A 23,189-nucleotide genomic window follows, 5' to 3' on the forward strand; every position below is an offset into this window, starting at 1 on the left:
AATTCCAAAGGATATTTAATTTTATAGTAATCTTTTTATTAATATTTAATTTAAAGATTTAAATATATCTAACTATTACTTTAAATTTTAAGCTAACTTGGTGGGAGATATGGAAACTTACATGTTGCAGTAAATTAGAGGTAAATTGTATAACAAAATATATACTAAGACAAACGGCGTCGTTTTTGCTCTCCCACTTGAAAAATAAAATAAAATTGCAACAATGAGACAAAATAGAACAAGTCACTGTTGCTTTATACAGTAATTTCAAATTCTCCTTTTTATATAGTAGGAATAGGGAATCAACGTTCAACTCGCTTTGCACCTAATTATGAAATATTTTATAAATGCCGTAAAGATAATATTTGAATTTTCTTGAATATTAATACAATGAATATATACGTGACAATGAATGCTAAATCATTTATTTAATTATCAATTAACTAAAATTGGATGTTATTTAACACATGGACATGAATAATGAAATACATTCTTAAATGTGAAATTCTAATTAACTTATAACTAGAATTAATAACATTGAAATGTATACATGAAAATAAATATTAATTAAATGAATGTGGATGTTAATTAATTAACAATTAATAATAGAGAATTCATACATTAATGAAAGAACACATGTGAAATGAATCTATCAAATATAAATGTACATCGATGGTAACTAAATTGTTAACTAAATTAACTATATATTGTAAAACGAAAAGTAAAGTATTATTGAAATAATTGAATTATAGTAGGGTTAAAATCATTCAAAAAATAATTCTCCAATGATATGATATTTAATATATTATAGATTATTTCATTATATTCTTTTTTTCATCACATTCTTATTTTCAAAATTTAATTTATCAAAAATATTAACTTTAATAATGGTTTGCGCCGAAAAGAATTGTTAACCTGGTCTAAAAGGAGGGTCAAATATTTAATCGTATTTTTATATTATTATTTATTTTGCTAATTTTAAAATACAATAAACAAATGAGTTTTTTACTATATTAAAGAAAATTTTGAAGAAAAACCATTAATATTAATTTGAGAATAAGAAAGTGATGAAAAAAATGTTTGAAACATAAATGTGATAATCTATAAAGGTTATGAGTCGGCAATTAAAATGTAATTTTTTAAATCTGCGGCGCAAATATATTTAGCCAAGAATTATTTACACTGCATTTTAAATGCAATAAAAGTTCAAAAAACCTAACTGGCCAGGGCCAAGTCCAAGGAGGCCGTCGAGAGCAGGAGGGGGGGGCTACCAAATAGCACCCTTCGTAAAAGTTTGCATTCTTTGTTCACTTTTACATTTATGTTCTCGAATTTTTTAGCATGTCTCGACTCTTATGTCTATTTCTATTCAAATAACACGGTTATACTACATGTACATCACCATTTACATATTTGTGTTACCAACAATGATGAAACAAGATTTGATTGGATCAAAATCTCAACAACCAAATAAAAATAATAATTTTTCCACTTTCCTTTTGATATCTCATCAATCCTTCAAAGAATATGTAAATAATGATGTGCAACAAGTATTTGCCAATATTACACTAATGTATTTTTAACAAGCAATAACTATTTTGTCGATACTTTTATTTGTTGCTCATTTAAAAATACGAGGATCTTTCTATGATCTTCCAACAAATTTTCAGATGGAAATCGTCATCAATGATAATACGTACTAATATATAGAAGATTAAGGTTAATAATGCAATAAAAAAAGTTGGAGAAAATAAGTACTGAAATGAACAACCTTTAAAAATCTTAATTGCAATTAAAATATGGTACATTTAACAAAAAATAATATGTCACACTCGAGTTAATTTCGTCAATGGCACCATACCTTCCACTTAGTATAACCATGACCACCTAATTTTTTGCTTACTGTTGCCATGGCCATCGAACTTTGATTTATTTGTTTTGAAGTTAGGATAAATTGCCCTTGGACCCTAAACTTTGAACCTTTTGAAGATGGGTCACCGACGTTTTATTTATAGCATTAAGTGTACCAAAGTTTTTAAATATATGAGCATAAAGTCCTTCTGCAACGAAAAAGGCCAAAATTTGTCACATGGCTCGGGCCCGTTACCTAGGGATGTCAATGGGCCGAGCCGAGCTCGGCTTGTCCAAAAAAGGGCGAGCTCTGCTCGGCCCACGAGCTCGCGGCTCATGGGTAGCTCGTGGGCCGAGCCGAGCCCGGCTCGTGAGTAGACGTCGTTTTTCATTTTTTTTTTTTTGGGAGAACAAATAGGTAATTTGAAAAATAAAAAAGTAATTTTTTTTAACTAAAAGAGATAGAAAAAAAATATAAAAACTTTATTTTTTTTCTTTTTAAAATAGATAAAATATAAACCCTCCTCCTTTATCAGGGCTTGGGACCGATTACTTAAATTTTCAATAGGCGGAGTTAAAAATTGTACACGAACAATTTTTTGTAGCGTGTACAATTTTTTAAAGAAAATTAAAAATAACGATAAAAAAGAAAAAGTTTTATCAATATAATTAAATCAACATGTAATTTCGGCATATTTATCTTGTAATCGAAAATGAGCGTCCTGTCAATCTTTAACGCACTTTAACGCTTCTAAAATATCTTCTTTCAGTCGGCTCCTGACCTCGCTCAAAACTCTTTTACCTGCACTAAAAGCAGACTCCGAAGCAACAATGCTAACTGGAGGTGTCAGCAGATCTTTTGCAATCGCAGATATAACTGGCCAACGTCGTTCATACCTTCGCCAGAATTCAATTACTTCGTCTGAACTTTTTTTAATTGTTTTATCTGTTGGCATATTCTGGTTGAAATAATCAATTAATTCAGTAGACAATGCATTATGGCTTGAGCCCGGAGATGTATGATGAGAATGAGATACAAATGGTGATGACGTAGTAGTGATAGTAGATGAACACATTGCAGATGAATCAAATCTATACGAATTAATGTCTTGAAATAAATTAAATATTTCCACATCTTCTTTTTCATTTTCAGTGGAAGGAGTAGGTGCAGATGGTACCCGACTAAGATTAGTACCCATTCGGTTCGCATATAATTCATACATTTCACATTATGTTTGCTCTAAATTTCTATATGTGATAGGTGTATCAAATGTTAAGGCGTTTGAAATTTGATCAATCATATATTTAGTTCCCGATAAATTATATCAGGGGTCTATCACGATATTAAAGGAAATAACATAGGCAAATCTTTCCAATATTTTCTAAATTTTAATTCCATAACAATTATAATTTCACTAAAATCAGGGTCATTTCTGTATTTATAAAACTTTATTGCAATTATATAAAGATATTCAAGCACCATACAGTTGGTGAGATAGTAAACGCCCGATAAAATCTTAGTGGTTTCATAAAAAGATGTCAAAAAATTTTTAACTTTCAAAACTAAATATCAATCACGTTCAATCAACATACCCTCGTCATCACTTCTAACATGTTTATTGTTATAAAAGTCAGTTATTAAATGTTCAAAACATTCACATGACTTTAATAACAAGTAAGTAGAGTTCCACCTATGACCTACGTTGCTAAGATATGTTTTAGCATTTTGCACTCCTATTTCGACACAATAATCCTCAAATGTTTGTTTTCTACTTGGAGAAATTGTGATATATATTAGTGTGTTCCTAATATTTTGAAATTCATCCTTTATATATTTTAAACCATCTTGGACAATTAAATTCAAAATATGACATACACAACGAATATGAAACAAATACCCACCAAAATCAGGTTGTTGTACCCTATGCAATTTTTCAGCAACTACTTTATTAACACTAGCATTATCGAAAGTAAATGAACGAATTTTACCTTCGCAATGATATTCTCTAACAATACTAATAATAACATTAAATATATCATTAGCGTTGTGAGAAAACTCAATAATTCTAAAAGCAATAATTTTTTTATGCATACACCAAAGTAGGTCTATATAATGTGCAGTTGCAGCTATATATGCTATTTTATTAATCACTTCCCATATATCTGAAGTTAAAGCTATGACACCCCCATATTTTTGCAAATTCATAATTAATTGTTGTTTTGTTGAAGTAAAATTTTATTCTGTATCAGAACAAAGAGTGTTTCGACTTATCCCAATGTACCTTGGCTGCAGATATTCTTTCACATACGAGACGTAGTGTTGGTTGTCAATTAATGCCAAAGGCAACTCAGTACCAGCAACAAGCTTCACCATTCCGGTTTGAGCTTTCTCCTCCGAATACACCCATGTGGATAGGGGTGCAGTAGAACCACTGGCTTCTAGACTGCCAAATTGCAATTGTGTTTGATAGCTTGGAATAAGTCCGTGTTTGGCCACACATACTTTGTAATGACGGTTGAGATGGGTGGTATCAATTCCTCTTTGTCATGCCAATCTTTGTTGGCAGTATTTACATACTACTTTGGATTCTTGGACTCCATTGACGATTTTTCCCGTTGAAATCAATTTAAAGTGATCCTAACATTTTGCTTATTTTTCCCCTTTCGCTTTCCCCTCGCATCAGGAATGTTTAATTCAGCCTTTTCTTTCTGATCGTGTTCCTCTTTGGGAACGTCAACATCATCCAAATTAATTGGATAATTTCGATTGCCGCTTACATGATGATGAAAATCCAAATCTGGAATATTTTCAGGTAGGGGTACGTCATTTAGACCTTCAAATTGATTCTGAAATTGACTTTGCGGTGTCATAAGCGATTCGTTTCCTCCCACACCGAACAAGTTTTCGACAAATGAGCGTGGATCCATTTGTTTAATTGTAATAAGTAATAACTAGTAGAAGAATAATTGTATAAATGTAGTGAGAAATGAAAATTGGATGAAATTTCAATAAATATAGTGAGAACTAAGAAATGAGAATTGGATATTGTATAAATTGTATATAAAAATTGCAAGTTATCAACACAATACAAGAAAATTGAGAGAAAGATAATTGAGAGTTGAGAGAATTATAAAAAAAATTGTGGCTAAATGCCACTATTTATAGAAGAAAAGAAAGAAATATATATATATATATATATATAAGGACCAAAACGGTCACTGAAAAAAATTCAATGACCGTTAATGGTCAAAAAGAAGAAGAAAAAATGGGGGACTAAAACAGTCACTGACCGTTTGATAAAGTGACTGAAACAGTCACATTTTTTAATGGTCAAAAAGAAGAAGAAAAAATGGGGGACTGAAACGGTCACTGACCATTTGATAAAGTGACCGAAACGGTGACATTTTAAGAAATGTGACCGTTTTCGGTCACATTTCACACGAGCCCACGAGCTTGGGCTCGTCGCGAGCGGCTTGTTTTTTGTGTGAGCCGAGCGGGTTCGGCTCGCCCACAGAACTGGCCCGCTAGGCTCGCACTCAGGCTCGTGTTTTTACGAGCTCGAGCAACCCACGAGTTCCGTTTTCGCGAGTCGATGAGCCGCTCGGCCCATTTGCCACCTCTACCGTTACCACCCGTATCTATACTCCCAAGTCATCCAGTTTTGCATGCTTAAACTTCATGGTTTTGTCAATGTAACATAAGTTTTTCTTTTTCTTTTTTTTTTTGGTGGGGATTCGTTTTGCAGCTATTTTGGATGCTGTTTTTAGTCTAAATCTAATTTCTCCATCCATCTTCATTTTGGTTAAAAAATGAAAAAAGAGGTTGAGAAAAAGAACACAAGCCGTTTTTCAAAGATTAATAAAGTTTAATGTTGTAGAAAGGAGAACTCTATTAAGAACAAGTCTATTTCCACAAAAGCTATGAAACGTTTGATTCAATTTTTGTGTTAAGTACACATTCTCGTCTTAAATGGAGTTTATGGAAGGCAGTTATCGCTGTATTTGATTTGAAATTCACCATATCTTCAAGTGGTTTTTATCAGTGATAAAATACTAATTTTACTATGATCATGACAATAGTATTTGAAATTTTTCTTATTTTATTACTTGAGTTTGCACACTGCATAGGTGTCGAACTAGAATTAGCATAGCATATTGCCATCTTCCGATTAAACAAACCAAAACTGAAGAGATGTGAAATGTGCAGTTCATTTGCATTGTAGAATGGTACTACAAAAGATTAATGAATGCTGTATTGGATTCTCCATTGTCTCTGTATTCACCTCGTATGTTTGCAACTTGCGAGACATTATCTTTGCTTTCGAGTTTGTGATTTCCTATATAAGAGACAATATTTATGCAGTGGCATCTATCTCCCATATCCCAGAAACTCAGTGAGAAAAAAATTTCTTTTCAAAGTGAAATTAGCTAGAGAAATGCAGTTTTCCCCCAATTTCAACCAAGAAAACACTCAGTGAGAACAAACCAACTATTAAACAATCCAAAGAAAATAAAGAAGTAAAAGGAGGAGGCTAGGGTTTCATTGATACTACGTAATTAATTGAATGCTAAAAGATGGTTTAACCTAAATACAAAGGGAATATATATAGGCTAAACAAAGGAAATTAAAAAGAACTATTCTACCCTTAATAAATAATAAATAATCCTATATTTCTTAACATCTCCCCTCAAACTCACAATGCGGCAGCTACAAGCATCAAGAGTTTGCCAACTAGAAAACGAAAACGAGAAATAGAATGCGACTTGGTAAAAAAATCTGAAAGCTGCAAAGAAGAAGAAACAAAGGGCAAAGTAATTGTGTCATGCTAGAGATGATGACGTGTAAGATGACAATCGATCTCAATATGCTTAGGTCGTTCATGAAAAACCGAGTTGTGAGCAGTCTGAATAGAACTTTGGTTGTCGCAATACATAGGAGTGGGATGAGAAAGAAAAACTCCTATATCTACAAATAACCAACGTAACCAAACAATCTCTTTAGTAGTAGATGAAATAGCATGATATTCTACTTCGGTGGAAGATTGAGAAACAATAGATTGTTTCTTGCTTTTCCAAGAAATAAGAGAATCACCCAAAAAGATACAGAAACCAGTAACAAACTTGCGATCTGTGGGGGTCACTGCCATGATCAGCATCAGAGTATGCACGCAGCTCCAAGGAGGAGGTGGATGGAAGTAACAGACTCTGAAAGACTGTACCCCGAAGATATCGTAAAATGCGAAGAACAGCTGCCCAATGAACTGTAGTGGGAGAAGTAACAAACTGACTAACAATATGAACAACATATGCAATATCTGGACGAGTAATAATGAGATATACCAAGATCCCAACAATAATAGGTATAAAGTAGGATCTGACAAAGGTAAATCATCAGAAAAAGAATACTTCGCGTTAACCTCAATTGGAGTATCAGCAATCTTATTATTAGTAAGTTTTGCCCGCTCAAGAATATCTGCAACATATTTTGACTGAGCAAGAAGATAATCTCTGAGTGAGAAGGCTACCTCAATACCCAAGAAATATCGTAGAGAACCCAAATCTTTCATTTCAAACTGTCTAGCTAACTCTGTCTTCAAAACTGAAATACTATCAATATCATTACCAGTAATAATCATGTCATCAACATATAAAGATAGAATGATACGACCTGCATCAGTGCTCTTAACAAAAAGAGCAGAATCATGACTACTAGAAGCAAATCCAAGGAAAGAGATCACAACAGAAAATTTCTCAAACCAAGCACGAGGTGCTTGTTTGAGACCATACAACGCTTTCTTGAGCTTGCAAACATACCCAGAATCATGTGAAACACCAGGAGGGGACGCCATATAAACCTCTTCTTGAAGATCTCCATTCAGGAAGGCATTTTTAACATCAAGTTGAGAGATACACCACTGACGAACCGAAGCTACTGCAATGAGAGTACGAATAGTAGTCATTTTTGGAACAGAAGCAAATGTCTCCTCATAATCCATACCATACTGTTGAGAGTATCCCTTTGCAACCAACCTCGCTTTGTATCGCTCAATTGACCCATCAGAATTAGTTTTGATCTTATACACCCAACGACAACCAAAAACACTCTTACCAGAAGGTAAAGTAACCAAATCCCAAGCACCAGTCTTATGCAAAGCAGAAAGTTCCTTATCCATAGCTTACTGCCAAAGAGGATCAAGAATTGCCTCTTTATAGGAAGAGGGCTCAGAGAGACAATGAATAGAAACTAAAAAGGTAGAAAATGATGAAGACTAACAAGAATAAGCAAAATCTGGTAACTTTGTAGACTTATGAATGAGCATGGATTGACGTAGAGGCAGATCCACAATCTCAGACGGAGCTTGAGGGACCGTAGGAGAAGAGGACACTTCAGGTGTGCCGGAGAGTAAAGTGTCATTACCTGCGGAATGATTAGTACGAATTGGTTGTAAAGACAATGGGGTAGGAACATAAGAATGGACATTTGAAGTAGTAGGCTCCTAAGAAGACAAACTATCAGGATTGTCAAAAAAAGGATCTACACGAATAAGATCAGATCTAGTCAAACTATGAGTAGTGGATGGAATAGAAAAGAAAGGCATATGCTCGAGAAAAACAACATGACAAGACACATAAATTTTCTGAGTTATTGGATCAAAACAACGATACCCCTTTTTACCTTCACCATAACCAAGAAAGACACAAATAGTAGATCGAGATGACAACTTGTTGCGTTCTACATGAGGACGAAGAACGAAACAAGTACAACCAAAAACTTTAAAGAGAGAATAATCAGGGGTATACCTATACAACTTTTCGAAAGGAGAAAACCCTGAAATATGAGAAGATGAAATTGTATTAATCAAACCTACAGCAGTAAGAACAGCTTCATCCTAAAACACACTAGGGACAGATACAGACAACAAGAGAGAAAGAGCAGTTTCAACAATGTGCCTATGTTTTCTTTCAGCAACACCATTTTGCTCAGTAGTATCTGTACACGAAATTTGGTGAATAGTTCCATCTAAAGTAAGCGACTCACAAAATTTATTAGAAGTATATTCCCCACCCAAATCACACCTAAAACATTTGATAACAGCATAATGTTGAGTTTTAACAAGAGCACGAAAGGCTAAGTATATCTCAAAAAATTTAGAACGATGTTTTATTAAATAAACCCAACAATAACGAGTGTGATCATCAATAAAAGAAACATAATATCGAGACCCTCCTTTTGTGGCAATAGGAGAAGGCCCCCATATATCAGAATGAATCAAATCAAATGGAGAAGAAAAATCAAAAATACTTCGATTAAAAGGTAAATCTGAAAAATTTGCCAGTTTGCATCCACTACAATTAGAAACATGACAAGGGTGTAAATCTCCTAAAGCCCCTGTAGAAGCTAAAAATCTCAAACGAGACGACGAAACATGCCTATATGAGAATGCCATAAATAAAAACTAGAAGAAGAAAGACTCAAACGAAACAAAGACAAATCAACACTAGTAATGGCAGCAGCAACTGACACTTTTAGCTCATCCAAAATATATAGTCCACCCTTCCTAGGGCCCGTCCCAATCAGCTTCTGAGACTGCAGATCCTGCACATAACAAGAAGAAGAGGAAAATGTGACTAAATTACCAGAATCACATAACTGACCAACAGAAGCAAGATTTAATGTGAGTTTCGGAATATGATAAACATTAGGGAGGGACAAGTGAGGTGTGACAACAGAACCAACACCTGCTAATGGCATAGGAGTGCCATCAGCAGTTATGACAGCAATAGAAGACGAAGGGGACACAGAAGTAAAAGACGAAGAATCTGGAGACATATGATGTGAAGCACCAAAATCCAAGACCCATACAAAATGTGACATACTTGAAGAACTATGAGGCAACTGACCTATGGAAGAAGCAGACATAGCTTGAGGCTGTAAGGAGAGAAACTTCTGAAATTGCTCAGCCAAAGTACTAGGATCGGTGAAAGGACCTAATGAAGCTACTGCTGCAGTATTAGATTGTGGTGGTCTATGAGCATTAGATCGTGATTGGTTGCCAGGCTTCCAAGCTTGAAATTGTTGCTGTAATTGATTCGACTGTCTCAACTTAGGACACTGAGCCTTCCAATGACCTTTATGCTTACAGAAACTGCACTCGTCAAAGGCAACCCTTGTGTAAGGCTTGTTTTGATTATTAGAGGATGGCTTAGAAGACATTGCTAATACAGAAGGATTAGAAGCAAAAGAATTCCATTTTCAGCATAAGACTTAAGACATATTTCTTCAGCCGATAACTCGCTAACAACTGAGTCAACAGAAGAAAGTGGAGAACGATGCAAAATTGAACCTCTGAGTCCTTCAAAATCACTGCTAAGTGCCGTTAAAAATTGTACCAACCGTTGCTGCTCTCTACGAGTAATATAGGCAGCACATGCCTTTAATCCTATCGATTCTGTAATGGCCAATTGATCTCAAAGATCTGTCATAATAGAATAAAACTCCTGAATACTCATATTATTCTGATGAAGAGCTCGTATATAATTCTCCAATTGATACTGCTTTTGCAAAATTTGACTGAGTGAATAATCTTTGCAGATGATCCCAAACCTCCTTTGCTGTCTCATACTTCGTCAACTCTCTACCTATGGAATGCTCCACAAAGTTGTTAATCCAAGTAATAATTTTTGAATTGTCTGATTCCCAGGCATCTATCAAAGCAGCATAACCCTCATTGGTATTCTCAAGTTTCACAGAAGTTCCACTAATGAATCCCCACATCTTTTTACCCTTAAGAAAATTTCTCATCACGTAACTCCAATACGAATAATTCTTTCTATCCAACCTCACACTCACAGACTGAAGCGAATCGTCTCTTTCAATAGCCATAATGAAAAAATAACAAATTGCAGAAATACCAGATTGCAGAAATACTAGTAATAAGTTGGATCCACGAGAGCTATGTTTGAGATTAAGTTTTGTCTCATGAAATCTGGCTCTGATACCATGTTAAACAATCCAAAAAAAAAATAAAAAAGAAAATGAGGAGGCTAGGGTTTCATTGATACCACGTAATTAATTGAATGCAAAAAGATGGTTTAACCTAAATACAAAGAGAATATATATAGGCTAAACAAAGAAAACTAAAAAAGACTATTCTACCCTTAATAATAATAAATAATCCTATATTTCTTAACACCAACAAACAGACATGCAATTCGCCTTCTCCACTAGTCTTGTGATCTTACCAAAAACTGATACCAGTGAACGTTTAGCTTTCTTAAATTGGTCCTAATAAGACATCAGGCAAAGATAATGTAATCCCAGAATTGGGAGAAATCTATGTGCTGCTGATTTTCAAAGACCAATTTCAATATGCATATTATACAATGTATTTGGAGAACTTCAACCGTTATGGTTGTTCTAACGGATACTCATGAATTTGTCTGCTTTGGTTTTGGAAGAAGCTGAAGATCTTGATCTGAAGAATGCAGAATCTGATCGTGTACGATGAAGTACTGGGAAGGTCTCGACCACCTCAACATCCCACAAGATCTTGTTGTAGGATTTGTGCCAATGAGGAATATCGTGCGTGACAGAGTTCCTCCATGGGGGAAGGCCGCCATTTGGGCGTAAAAAGTCGCCCCACAATGTTCTAAGCCGGACTTGCATGCCATCCCTCAAAGGTTCCCATTCGGTGGCTGGATCAAATTTACTCGGCAAGGTTTGGATGACTTTTTTTCCTGTAACCCCGGGAAGAAATGGGACGTTTGAGGCTGTGAGGTATCTTCCGTAACAGCTTCTGATGCGCAAAAGGTCTCTTCCTTGAACGAGTTCAACGGTCCAGAGTGCATTATTTGTTGTTCCATCACGATGTTGGCAGACAGATTCTTGATCATCTTCGGCTATTAGGTATTTGTCCTTGTAGCTGCGCAGTCGGATTGTCTTGGCTCTCTTGAAAAGATCCATTTTCTATTTAAATTCGACGAATTCTGCTGTTAATCCAATGAAATTGAGGAAAATGAGGGAAGAAAATGGTCAGCAGGTGATGTCAAATGGACTTCTCCATTGTTGAATTCTAGGAATTTAATGCATGCCTGGAATCAAATCAAGAAGGCAATACAATACCAATAAATCTTAAGTTTGTTGGGGAAAGAAATCAGAAGAATAATTGCTGAAAATATTACATATTCATGAGGTTTTGAAGATGTACCTAGCATATATCAGGATTCTTGGAACATAATTGTCTGATCAATGTTCCTTTCTTTGGTACCATATGAGATAAATTCATTTCTGTGCATATTTGGATGGTAAGAATTCACCCAGATCATGTCCTGATGAAACATAAGAGACAGGGTCTCCTACAATTCAGGAATTCTTTATTTGTACAGCCTGGGGCTGGGGTAGGTAGGTTGAGGAGGAGTAAGTAGGGTGGTTAAAAAAAGTTGGAAGGCTGAAGCTCTATTTTTCTTTTCAAATTTCCGTAACTTTTGGCATGCCTTTTATCTTCTTCCTCCACTCCAAATCTTTTAGATAAAATTACTGTTTCCTTCAACTTTTTTACTTATTGAATTATAATTGTCGAAAAGCAAATGACAATATTCTTACTTTCGGAGAGCTTGACTATGTCTTCCTCTGGAACATGAATACTTTTCAAGCTATGCCTGGCTTTTTCTTTTTTTTTCCTCTCTTTTTTAAAGACACCAAATCTAATCGCGAAACGATGTTTTTTGGAGGTCTGTATCTAATAGTCACTCGATTTTCCACACTTGGTTCTGGTGCTGCTTTCACCGTATGGGCCGGAACACGAATCCTCTTCAAAGTTCAATACATCTGCACAAGTTCAAAATATAAATAATCAACTTTTAGATAGCAGTTTGTGCTTTATATGGCATCAATGTCATGTTTTTTCTTTTAATGGAAATACCTCTTTTATTACCGTTTAAGTTTTTAGATAGTTCTAACAATTTTGTAGAATGTACATGTATCAAAATCATCTTCGTATGAATATCGTATTTGTTCTTAATCTTTCATTAACTAGCATATCTTGTCATTAATGATGAATTTCGTCCAAAAATGATATTTTGCATACCATTTTCAACCGCACATTTTTCTAATAAAATAATTATGCACATGAACTAGAACTTTTCCCGTCATTTTAATCACACATTCTCCGAAAATATCACTTTTCACAAAATCCATTCTACAAAAATACATTTTTAAGGGTAAGCATGTATTTATATATTCCTAAATATTACAGCAATAATTACATACGAGAAATCTGTATCTACATTATCACACGACTCAGGGAGAAGATAGCAAATGACGAAAAAAAATGTATCCAAATTCTCATTTCAAATCAAACGCTAATCTTTGGAGGGCTTTAACAACTTGCACATGAAATAGAAAAATACGAATTTCTCCGGCTCAGGCTTAGGTTCCTCCTCATTATTCTTAACTTTTCTGCGAGTAGATCCGCTGTTACCCAGGCAATAATGCCTCATCATCTTGCAAAATCACGGCTAGGAGAGAGTACTTGACGCGAAGAGATATTTTACCCCTGTCGACCATAAGCCTAGCCCCGGATACTACCCAATAACCGGGTGGGTCTTGTGGTCCTCTTGTCATCTCCGTCGTGTCAACAAACCTCAAGAGCTTACGAGTTGGAGCAGGAGTTGGAGGACCTTCTGGATATAGAGCAGAGTTGATGTTAACATCAGCTGGCTTTGGAGGAGGTTTATGTCCAGTGGAGAACTTAGTGCTAATTAAAGTGGAAAGAATTCCTGACTTTTGGACAAGGGCCGGGAAACCATCCCACACTGGTTTCTTCACAACTGTTGAACCAGCAACTCTGGCGAAATGAAGGCGTAGAAACAGAACACTTTTCATGCCAGATTCCCCAACTTCAAATCTTGCTCCAGTAACTATAGAGAGATCATCATCAGACTCGACTGGGGCAGTGCATACATGAGAAAAGCTCTTTCCTTGAACCTTCTCGTAATATCTACGGTCATAGGAGTTACTGTAGTTTTGACCAGATTCATAATGAGGTTGAAAGCTTTTTGGCACAGAGGAAAGGTGCTGCAAATGGATTGCTAAGCAATTACTTCTCTTTCCTTCCAAATAGAGCCTCATCCCAGTTACCGGCATATTCCCCACCTCAACCTGTCCAAATTATTTTCAGCAAAATTATTTACCAACTTATCATTGGAAGTTGTGAAACATCTGAGAATCACAATTTAGCAATGATCAAGAAAGATACACGACAAGATTGCCCAGCATCTAGTTAGAAAGGATGGAGCAAAGGAACACAGCCCCAATTCCATATAAGATCGTGATTAATCAAACTCTGCAACTTAAAAACTAAAGCTAGTAACCAGGCAGAATAAAATTCATTTCCATGCGTGTGGTTTCAAACAAAAGTTGGGCTTGTTATTCAATATTCACGAGTCAGAAAAAAGCAAAGGTATGATAATAAAGTTCTCAGTATTCGCTAATTCATTTCAATTCAGTGACACGTCATCCTCGCTACTAAAGATGGGATATAGGCAAGTGAATCACTACACCCATCTTTGAGCTAGGGTCCAAGAGGCATACTTCATCTCCATAGCAATATGGCATAGAATACAAGTCGGAAGAACTCATTGACAATGAAATTGAAAGCCGTCGCAAGCCAAGGTCAATCCAAATGAACACAAATACAGATTAAATTGTGACCATATTTTGAACAGTTAAAGATGAGAATCAGATGATCGCAACTACCAAATTCATTGTAGATTTAGAACGTTTTTTCTTTGAATAAAATGATAATTTCGAGCACAGATTGATAAATAAGATAATTAGATTGGAAAAGTCAAGCATCCACACGCTTCAGCAGCTGTAAAAAATAAGCAGAACCACACTAGTAATAGATCGCCAAAACTTTTCCTTTCCTTGTGGTAGGATACAATAATATTCAGAAATATCCATAGGTTTCTTATGATTACATTAAATAGAGTTTGTTTTTAATTTCGTGGGTCCAGATACATCAGCACTTTACTGGCAGTAAAACCTCAGATTACTTTGATAACCATGTACAGAGGGGTATGTCCCTCTTGGTTAGTCCAAGACTCTCTCAATCAATAAGACCTTTATTTTAATTAAACAATGTTTAGACTTTTCTTGTTTTGATACCAAACCCACTGATGCAAAATATAATGAAAATTTCGACAGCGAGTGAATGAAAAACGTTCATCCAGAATGGCTATTCAGATAGACTTATCAAAGACAACCTTAAATGATACATGTGGCACCTCTACAACAACTTTAGCTTTTAGATGAAGTCATTAAGAAAAATGTTTAAAATCTTTATCCAGCACTACACTGGTTATCTTCTTCCCATGAAAAATCTATGCTTATAGTTTCTAAAGACTTGGATTGATCAAAGTGGAAGGCTCTTTATTTCAGCTCAAAAGTTCTACTGTATAGAGCACACTGACTCGTCACTTCTCTTCCTCTCTGGTAAATTTTACGAAGAGCGTTTCTCTCACTCAGTTTTTTGCAATTGTGTAAAGGTATTGGGAGGACAGACATTGATTTTAATCAGCTAAGAGTAGCTAACCGTCAAAAACATGGGCCATAACTACAAGGTAATGAAGTTCTGTATAATTTAAACTATAGAACAACATTACACAAATATTGAGTGCATCCTCAAGACCCAATTTTTCTCAATCCAATTTTGAGGCAAGCTAAGATGACTCTCCTCAAAAAGCATGTTACTCACAGACAGATCCAAGTGTGGCAAGACTGGATGCCAATAGATTAAAAAAAAAAAAAAATAGAAGTACAGTCATGATAAGTGTGTAACCTATTGATTATCAAGTTGTGGTTATGCCATCAAAACAACTGAAAAATGTGTTCTCTTTGTCAAATAATTGCAGTCTATCATAATTAGGATAGAAACCTAAAAATTTGAGTTTAAGATAGCGGTACCTCATTAGCATTAACATAAAGCTTGGGACCCATAAAACTGAACTGCAAAGATGCAACATTTTGCTGCTTTTTATCTGGACCAAGGGGAAGGTCGCCAAATACTGGTGCCCATTGTCTTGGAAGTTGAAATTCCAAAAATTGGTGAAGTTCTTCGATTGGTGGTTTATCTGCATGCAAACAGTCAGGTGAACACCGACATGTGATAACACTTTGCATTTCCTAAAAATGGTACTTTTGCCATATTATATTAACACCTTGAAGTAATGGCAGTAAGAGTGCTACTCTCTGTTACTCATATCATATCAATGCTTAGGTCTCTAAAGTTTGAGAAAGGACAATAAATGCTTGCCAATTCATTAGAACTTTTTCCAACGCTAGAACTGCTCCCTTGAAGCATCAGTAGTGATGTGCTTATCAAATTAATATAGTATAAGATAAATCGAGTGGCTAACTTTTTGTAAGTAATCAAGAATATGACCAAACGTGCATTGGAAGATTCTACAGGTCAAAGATGGGTTGTCAAGAAATAGGCCGAGCATCTAGGGTTACCCACTAGCAGGGGAGGAAGCTAAGTTTGTGTCCAAATTAGGTGGCAGAACAATCTATGGGCAGCATAGCAATGGTGTGATCTTTCAGCCAAGCATGTGAAACTAAACTAAAAGACAGCTCCTAAAGGATGATAAGTATATATATTTAAGTAAGACAAGACTTTTTTGCTTACAACGTAGGTACAGGTTGATGGCATGGCCCAAGAATCCACTCCCATCAATTCCACTCAAAAGTGATGAAATTGGAATGAAGGACATTGAAATCACTTCAGGCTCAAGCTGAACTGTTTGGCACCACTTGTCATGAGGCATATTCTTACTGCTGCTTCCACCTCTCCTCCTCCAGAAGAATGTGATATCCTGGAATTGTTGTATTAAAACACATAATGCCACGCTATGTAGCACGGACACTCTAACTAGGGTAGCGTGTCCGTGTCCGTGTCCGACACGTGTCGGATATGTGTCGATACCGACGCTCTTCGGACACTCTACAATAATCATTTTTCTTTCTTACTATAGCTATTATATATTTTTAACGCAAAGTTTTTAATAAATAAAAAAATAAGTACTCATATTTAAAAGATTTCAGCAAAAAAGAATCAATAATAAGTATAAAACTAAATTTAAACTATATAAATGAAGAATTTTAAAAATTTAATGAACGTGTCGACGACGTGTCGTGTCGGTACTTTTTTGAAAAACCACGAGTCGATGTATCCGACACGTATCGTGTCGGACACACGTGTCCGTGTCTGTGCATCATAGATGCCACGTGAGTCAAGCAAAACAATGAAAGCTAACTAACAAGAATATCACAGAATTGAGATCGGTACCATACCCAGATAAATTGGGTAAACATAAGATCCTATAAATGCTATCATCAGTAAACATAAGATCCTATCATCTGTCAGTGCCAATGCAACTGGTTACAAAGAAATTATTACCTCTTGGTTAGAGTGAAAACTTGGTGTACTGGAATCAAAGGTCAGTCCTTGTTCATTACTCTCATGCTGAAATGAAACAAAAAGATATATTAATATATTGCAAGTCTCATATCAAGTTTCAGGTTTTTCCTATATAAGATATCACGAGAAAAGAGAGCAAGTCAAAGTAAATTGAATCTTCTAAATTCTTGACAAGGCTAATCACCATACAGAAGGACAAATTTCATAATGACTAAAAATGAATTGTATGAAAGCAGCAGAAAACAAGATTAATATGTGCATATATAGTATTGTTCGATCTATTTGAAACCATAATTTGAAATCATTTCCACCATTAGTTAATTTGTTCCAAACAGTTGTTTCTTAATGCAGCAAAATTTTCATTTTTCTCACACGTTACAATTGGAATGCAAAAAAAAAAAAAAAAAGGGAGATTTTCATGGCCAGCAAAAGTTTATCAGAAACAAGGTTTAACTTTTTGTTGTAGTCGTTGTACAGTTGTACTGTGAAGAAAGAAGCTAATACTCAAGATAACCCCCGTCATTTAATTTAATCTTTTTTGACAAATATAAAGCAAGTTCATTTAAGTTGATGAATGACATAAAAGAAAATCAGAATAAATATTAAACAAAAGCAAAAGAAAGGAGATTGATTAGGTAAATCTCTGGCTCAGCTCAGATGCAATTTCACCTCCATAAACCAAGCATTCTAAATGCCAATGTTACTTTGCTCTCGCATTCCTGAAAAACAAATACAGTCGGAGCATATCTGGAAAGAAGTTTCAGTCTCACAATATTCAAGCATGATGTGCACATTTTATAAAGAAAATCCTATCAAGTACCAACCCACCCTTATCAGTTATCACACTTCTCTTTTACTAAATGATGTTCCACAGATAGAGCTCCATACTGTAGGATCTACTCCGACTTAGCATCAACCCTTTTGATATGTTACCATAGCTCTTACGTGTTTCAAATAATATAGCTTTTCGATCAACTAGTACTTAAGTTCCTTCTTGTAAAAAGAATTTAAAAGTTTGAACAAAAGCTCTTCATGCGAATCCACTAATCAAACTACAACTTAAGTGATAATATCGTTATCGATTCCCTGTTTATTTATTTGTTCTAATGGTACATATTTTTATGCTGCTGTGGAGACCAGTCGATGCTCTTGACCGTAATGTTTCAATGTTGACAAAAACGTGTACGTGCTCACTAGAAAATGCATCTGCAGACTTGAAAACTTGACCTCAGTGCAAAGGAGAATATTGCAAACTATCTTTAGGTACCATCTCCTGCATGTAACATATTGGCACTTGTAGGCTGTACGTGCCAATAGTTATATTTTTTACTATATAAAGACACATCAATATAATATTGCAGTCCAAAAAAAGAGTCTCATGACTTGCTCATTTCAGTGACCACATTGCTTTAGCCAGCACCATAATGGTCCTCTTTTAAGCTTTGACAAATGTTATCAAGTATGAATTGAGAATGCAAAAAAGCTTTCTTTCAAATAATAACGAGCCAAAATGATTAAATATGAAGTGACATCTTTTATTCCACTAGCACAAAACCGTGAAGCAAATACATACCCTTTCCCCACGGTAAGCTTTCTCAGGCTGCATCCCAGAATGTCCACTTGCATTGCTGAACCTCTTGTCTGCAACATCCTTTAATCTTTTCTGCACATCGGTGGGCAGAAGCAATGACGAATATTGCTGCTTTACATATACAACATCCTTTCCCCCCATCTTGACACCAACGATGACATGGGTACCATATGTCTCAATAAACCTGGAAATAAACAAATAAATTTTTCTGGTTATTCTCTAACAGAAATACTATGGTCTAGTTCAGATATTGAACGGCACGTGTGAATTTCAATTATATCTCCAAGAACAGATCATATTTATACTTTATTAAAGGGAAAAAATCTCAGTAAGATTCCACTCATTTTGACAACGAATAGATATCATGGTAACTAATGATATGAATCTTAAATGCATACAAAAGTCTATGATATCACTCTAGTCCATACACAATCACATTCTTAATCTTTTCCCGATCCTGCAATCTCACATTTCCCAGCAAAAAGTAACCATGTAAGCAACACGCACGGCCACTTGATATTTAGAAAAGGTTTCTTAATTTTGCCAAACTGAGCCCAAAACCATGGTGAATATTCTAGACTATGCAATTCTTAGTTTTGCTGGCTGCAGAACTGCTGCGACTTGAATTTACATTTCACATATTATAATGGATGATGCCATAATTCTCGAACACATTAACGGCTGTTTTCATCTGTCCATTTGTTTAACATGTTTACCTTTATAATAGTTGCTATGGCTCAAACAGGACAAATATTTTATGTTTTGAAAATCAATCTTGGAGAATATTCAATTATTAAAATCTGAAATCATCAGGGAACTCGGTAACTAATGATATGAATCTTAAATGCATACAAAAGTCTATGATATCACTCTAGTCCATACACGATCACATTCTCAATTTTTTCCCCATCCTGCAATCTCACATTTCCCAGCAAAAAGTAACCATGTAAGCAACACACACGGCCACTTGATATTTAGAAAAGGTTTCTTAATTTTGCCAATCTGAGCCCAAAACCATGATGAATATTCCAGACTATGCCATTCTTAGTTTTGATGGCTGCAGAACTGCTACACCTTGAATTTACATTTCACATATTATAATGGATGATGCCATAATTCTCGAACACATTAACGGCTGTTTTCATCAGTCCATTTGTTTAAAATGTTTAGCTTTATAATAGTAGCTATGGCTCAAACAAGACAAATACTTAATATTTTGAAAATCAATCTCGGAGAATATTCAATGATTAAAATCTGAAATCATCAGGGAACTGGGTAGCTACAGCAGTTCGATTATTGAAAAGAGACACGTCCATCCGTGTCAGTATGTCATCATTAAGACAGGGCCACACATGCTGGAGAAATGAACAAACCAATTTCCTTCCACTGACCTTGACAATGCAGCTGGATCCCATGACGATGGGACTGCTTGTTTGACGTGATCAGCCAGAGCTACCTGGGACTTCTCTAATGCAATACTGTAGAGGGTGATAGAGACTCCATCAAAAGCAACTGATTTTGTGAAGGCAGCATCTTTCTGCCAGGAACCCGTAAACTCAAAAGCTGCATTGAAGTGGCCTGTTGGGATTTTACCTGAAAGTGATAATTCCTGGTTGAACTGTTCCGACATCTAGAAGGGAAAAGAAAAACAGATTACCATATTATTGGAAGTGGCCTATATCCAGAATCCAATTACTTCTTAAAATAGTCTGTAGTCTCAAATTCATTTTGTTGCCATCTTTTATTTCTTTATTTATTTCACTTGTTGAAGAATACCTAGTAAGTGCTAAACATGCCCTATCACACTGATGCGCACATACAGAAAGTGCTTTTACATTAAGTGATAAAACAAGCCCACAACATATTGTAGCTTACTTTCATTCTCAAAATTCATCTCATAACTACTCTCTTATATTAAATAAGTAAAAATCTTCACACGATATGTTAAATAAAGTAGCATTTGACCAAACTAAAACCTATGAGTTGTGCCTAGTTACTTAAAACTACACCTTTATAACCCCTCAAAATTGCTCTTCAGTAAACCCTTAATAACTTGCATTTTATTTCTTTTATTCCATCCTCTTTGCTAAAAAACCCCAGTTGTTCCACATGTTCTACAAAGTATATTGACTATAAAAGTGCTCAAAACCCAAACACAAACAGATTTTTACTGGTCAATTTCCCTCCCTTATGAATATTTTGATATTATTGCGGGAATTGAAAATAAAGACGTAAATATATGCATCCAACAAAATTCGAATTTCCATTCTTCCACAATCAATTCCGCTATTAAAAAATTCAAGCATCTTAGCAAATTTCCTCCTCAGCAACAAGTAATATTCTGTAGTTATCATTGTGTTCTATTTGTACCTGCTGGAAAGATAGAACGTCAGAGCTGAACCGCATGCGCTCGCCTTTGTCGCAATTGATGGACTTGGGTACATTCTGGACCAAAATACCTCCAGGAATCGCAATATCCCGCACCTGATCATCGTCAATCGCGATCAGCCTGGAGCCCTCTCTCGTAATTTGCTTCTTACAGTACTTCAACCGCAGGTCCAGAGTTAAATCATAGCCCAATCCAATACAATGCACCGCCTCTTCTGCCCCCGCCCTTAACCTCAAAGCCGTCTCTTTCTTACTGACACTACTATTCTTCGCCATCAATTAAACAAACAAAAATAAATAAATCTTCTGCGTTTAACAGGTTATTTTTTAGTCCTGCTCCTTTATTCGTTTTCCAGCCACAAGGTCAATGAAGATGGCCGAATTCATCAAATTATGACAAGTAGAAGCACAACTATAGCAAGAACCAGAAAGTTAGGTAAAAAAATCAACAGGGTGTTCGGGTGAATGAGTTTTTAAGGAGGGTTTTGGGATTAAACTTGGAGAAGGTAAATTGAACTAGTCAAAATAGAAAAAGTCGATGTTTCGTTCCATTGTTTTTGGCCTGGAAAATGTGGTTGGTTTTCAAATATGTAGTGGGATTGTATGGAAGGAAAGAGATGGTAGATCGGTCAAAAAGTTATAGTGCTGCCGCCGCTAACTTCCCGGTGTTTGTACAAATGAGAAAAAAAGTCGGGGCTTTCATTTAAAAAAGCTTAGTCAAACAAAACGTTTATTTAAAAAGTCCACAAAATAAGGCTTGTTTGTGCCCTTTAATTTAAAAAATTGGAGTATGAAATAATAATTGATGTTAAAATATGTAGTTAAAAAAAAATTGATATAGGTGTAATATTATTTTAATAGAGAATGTGTGGTTGAAAATGAGTATTGTAAAAAAAAAATGTGATAGAATTTGGGAGAATAGTTGAGAAACAAGGGCTTAGTTTTTTTTTTATTAAAAGCCTAAATCTCTATTCTAATTCTCATTTCAATTCCCATTTGACTCCAATTAAATTCTACCTTCGTTCCATTTGCTCTTCAACAACTGGTTGTAGAGAGATGCAATTTCTTTCTTTGTCATTATTATTTTTCTCTACTTAGCATAATCATAAACTCTACATTCAATTTTTCTTGAACACTCATTTGATTGAAGCAAGCAATAAAATCTTGCAGTATTATTGTTTGGCATTTAGAGGAGAAGAGGGTGTTGTAATTTTTAATTTTTGGGTTACTTTCTTTGTCCTTTTTTTTGAATAATTTCTACATTTTATTGTATATATGTTTATGATTTTTATTTCTGAATAATGATTTTGAATTAATTTTATCATTGGATTAGAGTTTTGATATGGGTTACTTTCCAACCCTTTTTTCATTACCGTCATTTGTATCGGTTAAAGTGAAATGTAAGTCAGTAAAGGCATGTTTGGCTATTCTTTTTATCGGTCTACTGTAAAACATACATTTGATTTTCGTCTTTACATAACGACTTACATGTCGTTTTCTGCAATCCTTAACGACTTACAAATCGTTATTAGTACTGTACAATGTTTGAAATTGATAAAAATTTTATATTGAATTACAGTTATGGACACAAAAAATATGATATAGATATCAGTTTGTTATCCAGTTGAATATGAGCAGTTGGTTGAAGGTGTATGAAAATGGAAATATGCAGGGAATGGCAAAGTAAAAAACAACTCCTATTCTTGTTGCGAAAACTATTTCTTATGTGGAATTATATAATAAAGTCAAAGAGATGTTGAACGTCAATATAAGGCTGTACAAAATGGAGATTTCAACTCTTGCCCCTATAATATCTAAAGCTCCAACTATAATTGATTTTAACAACAATGTGAAGTGGTTTCTATCTGCCTGTAAAGAAA

The 23,189-nt window shown here is 35.0% G+C and overlaps 2 protein-coding genes across 2 annotated transcripts; both read right to left on the reverse strand.

Moving 5' to 3' along the window:
- Window positions 1-11,010: 11,010 nt before the first annotated feature.
- Window positions 11,011-12,951, reverse strand: LOC111401095. Its single transcript, XM_023028650.1, has 2 exons — window positions 12,060-12,951; window positions 11,011-11,943 (listed from the first exon to the last, which is right to left on the reverse strand). Exon 2 carries the CDS (start codon window positions 11,813-11,815, stop codon window positions 11,270-11,272), a length of 546 nt encoding a protein of 181 aa, XP_022884418.1. The 5' UTR covers window positions 11,816-11,943; window positions 12,060-12,951; the 3' UTR covers window positions 11,011-11,269.
- A 64-nt stretch (window positions 12,952-13,015) lies between these two features.
- Window positions 13,016-21,990, reverse strand: LOC111401094 (MACPF domain-containing protein At4g24290-like). Its single transcript, XM_023028649.1, has 7 exons — window positions 21,292-21,990; window positions 20,313-20,551; window positions 18,904-19,105; window positions 17,310-17,375; window positions 16,539-16,725; window positions 15,818-15,984; window positions 13,016-14,011 (listed from the first exon to the last, which is right to left on the reverse strand). The coding sequence occupies exons 1-7, from the start codon at window positions 21,583-21,585 to the stop codon at window positions 13,328-13,330; spliced, it is 1,839 nt and encodes a 612-aa protein (XP_022884417.1). The 5' UTR covers window positions 21,586-21,990; the 3' UTR covers window positions 13,016-13,327.
- Between the last annotated feature and the right edge of the window lie 1,199 nt (window positions 21,991-23,189).

Source organism: Olea europaea, chromosome 10, assembly GCF_002742605.1.
Source record: "Olea europaea var. sylvestris chromosome 10, O_europaea_v1, whole genome shotgun sequence".
Classification (NCBI taxonomy): domain Eukaryota; kingdom Viridiplantae; phylum Streptophyta; class Magnoliopsida; order Lamiales; family Oleaceae; genus Olea; species Olea europaea.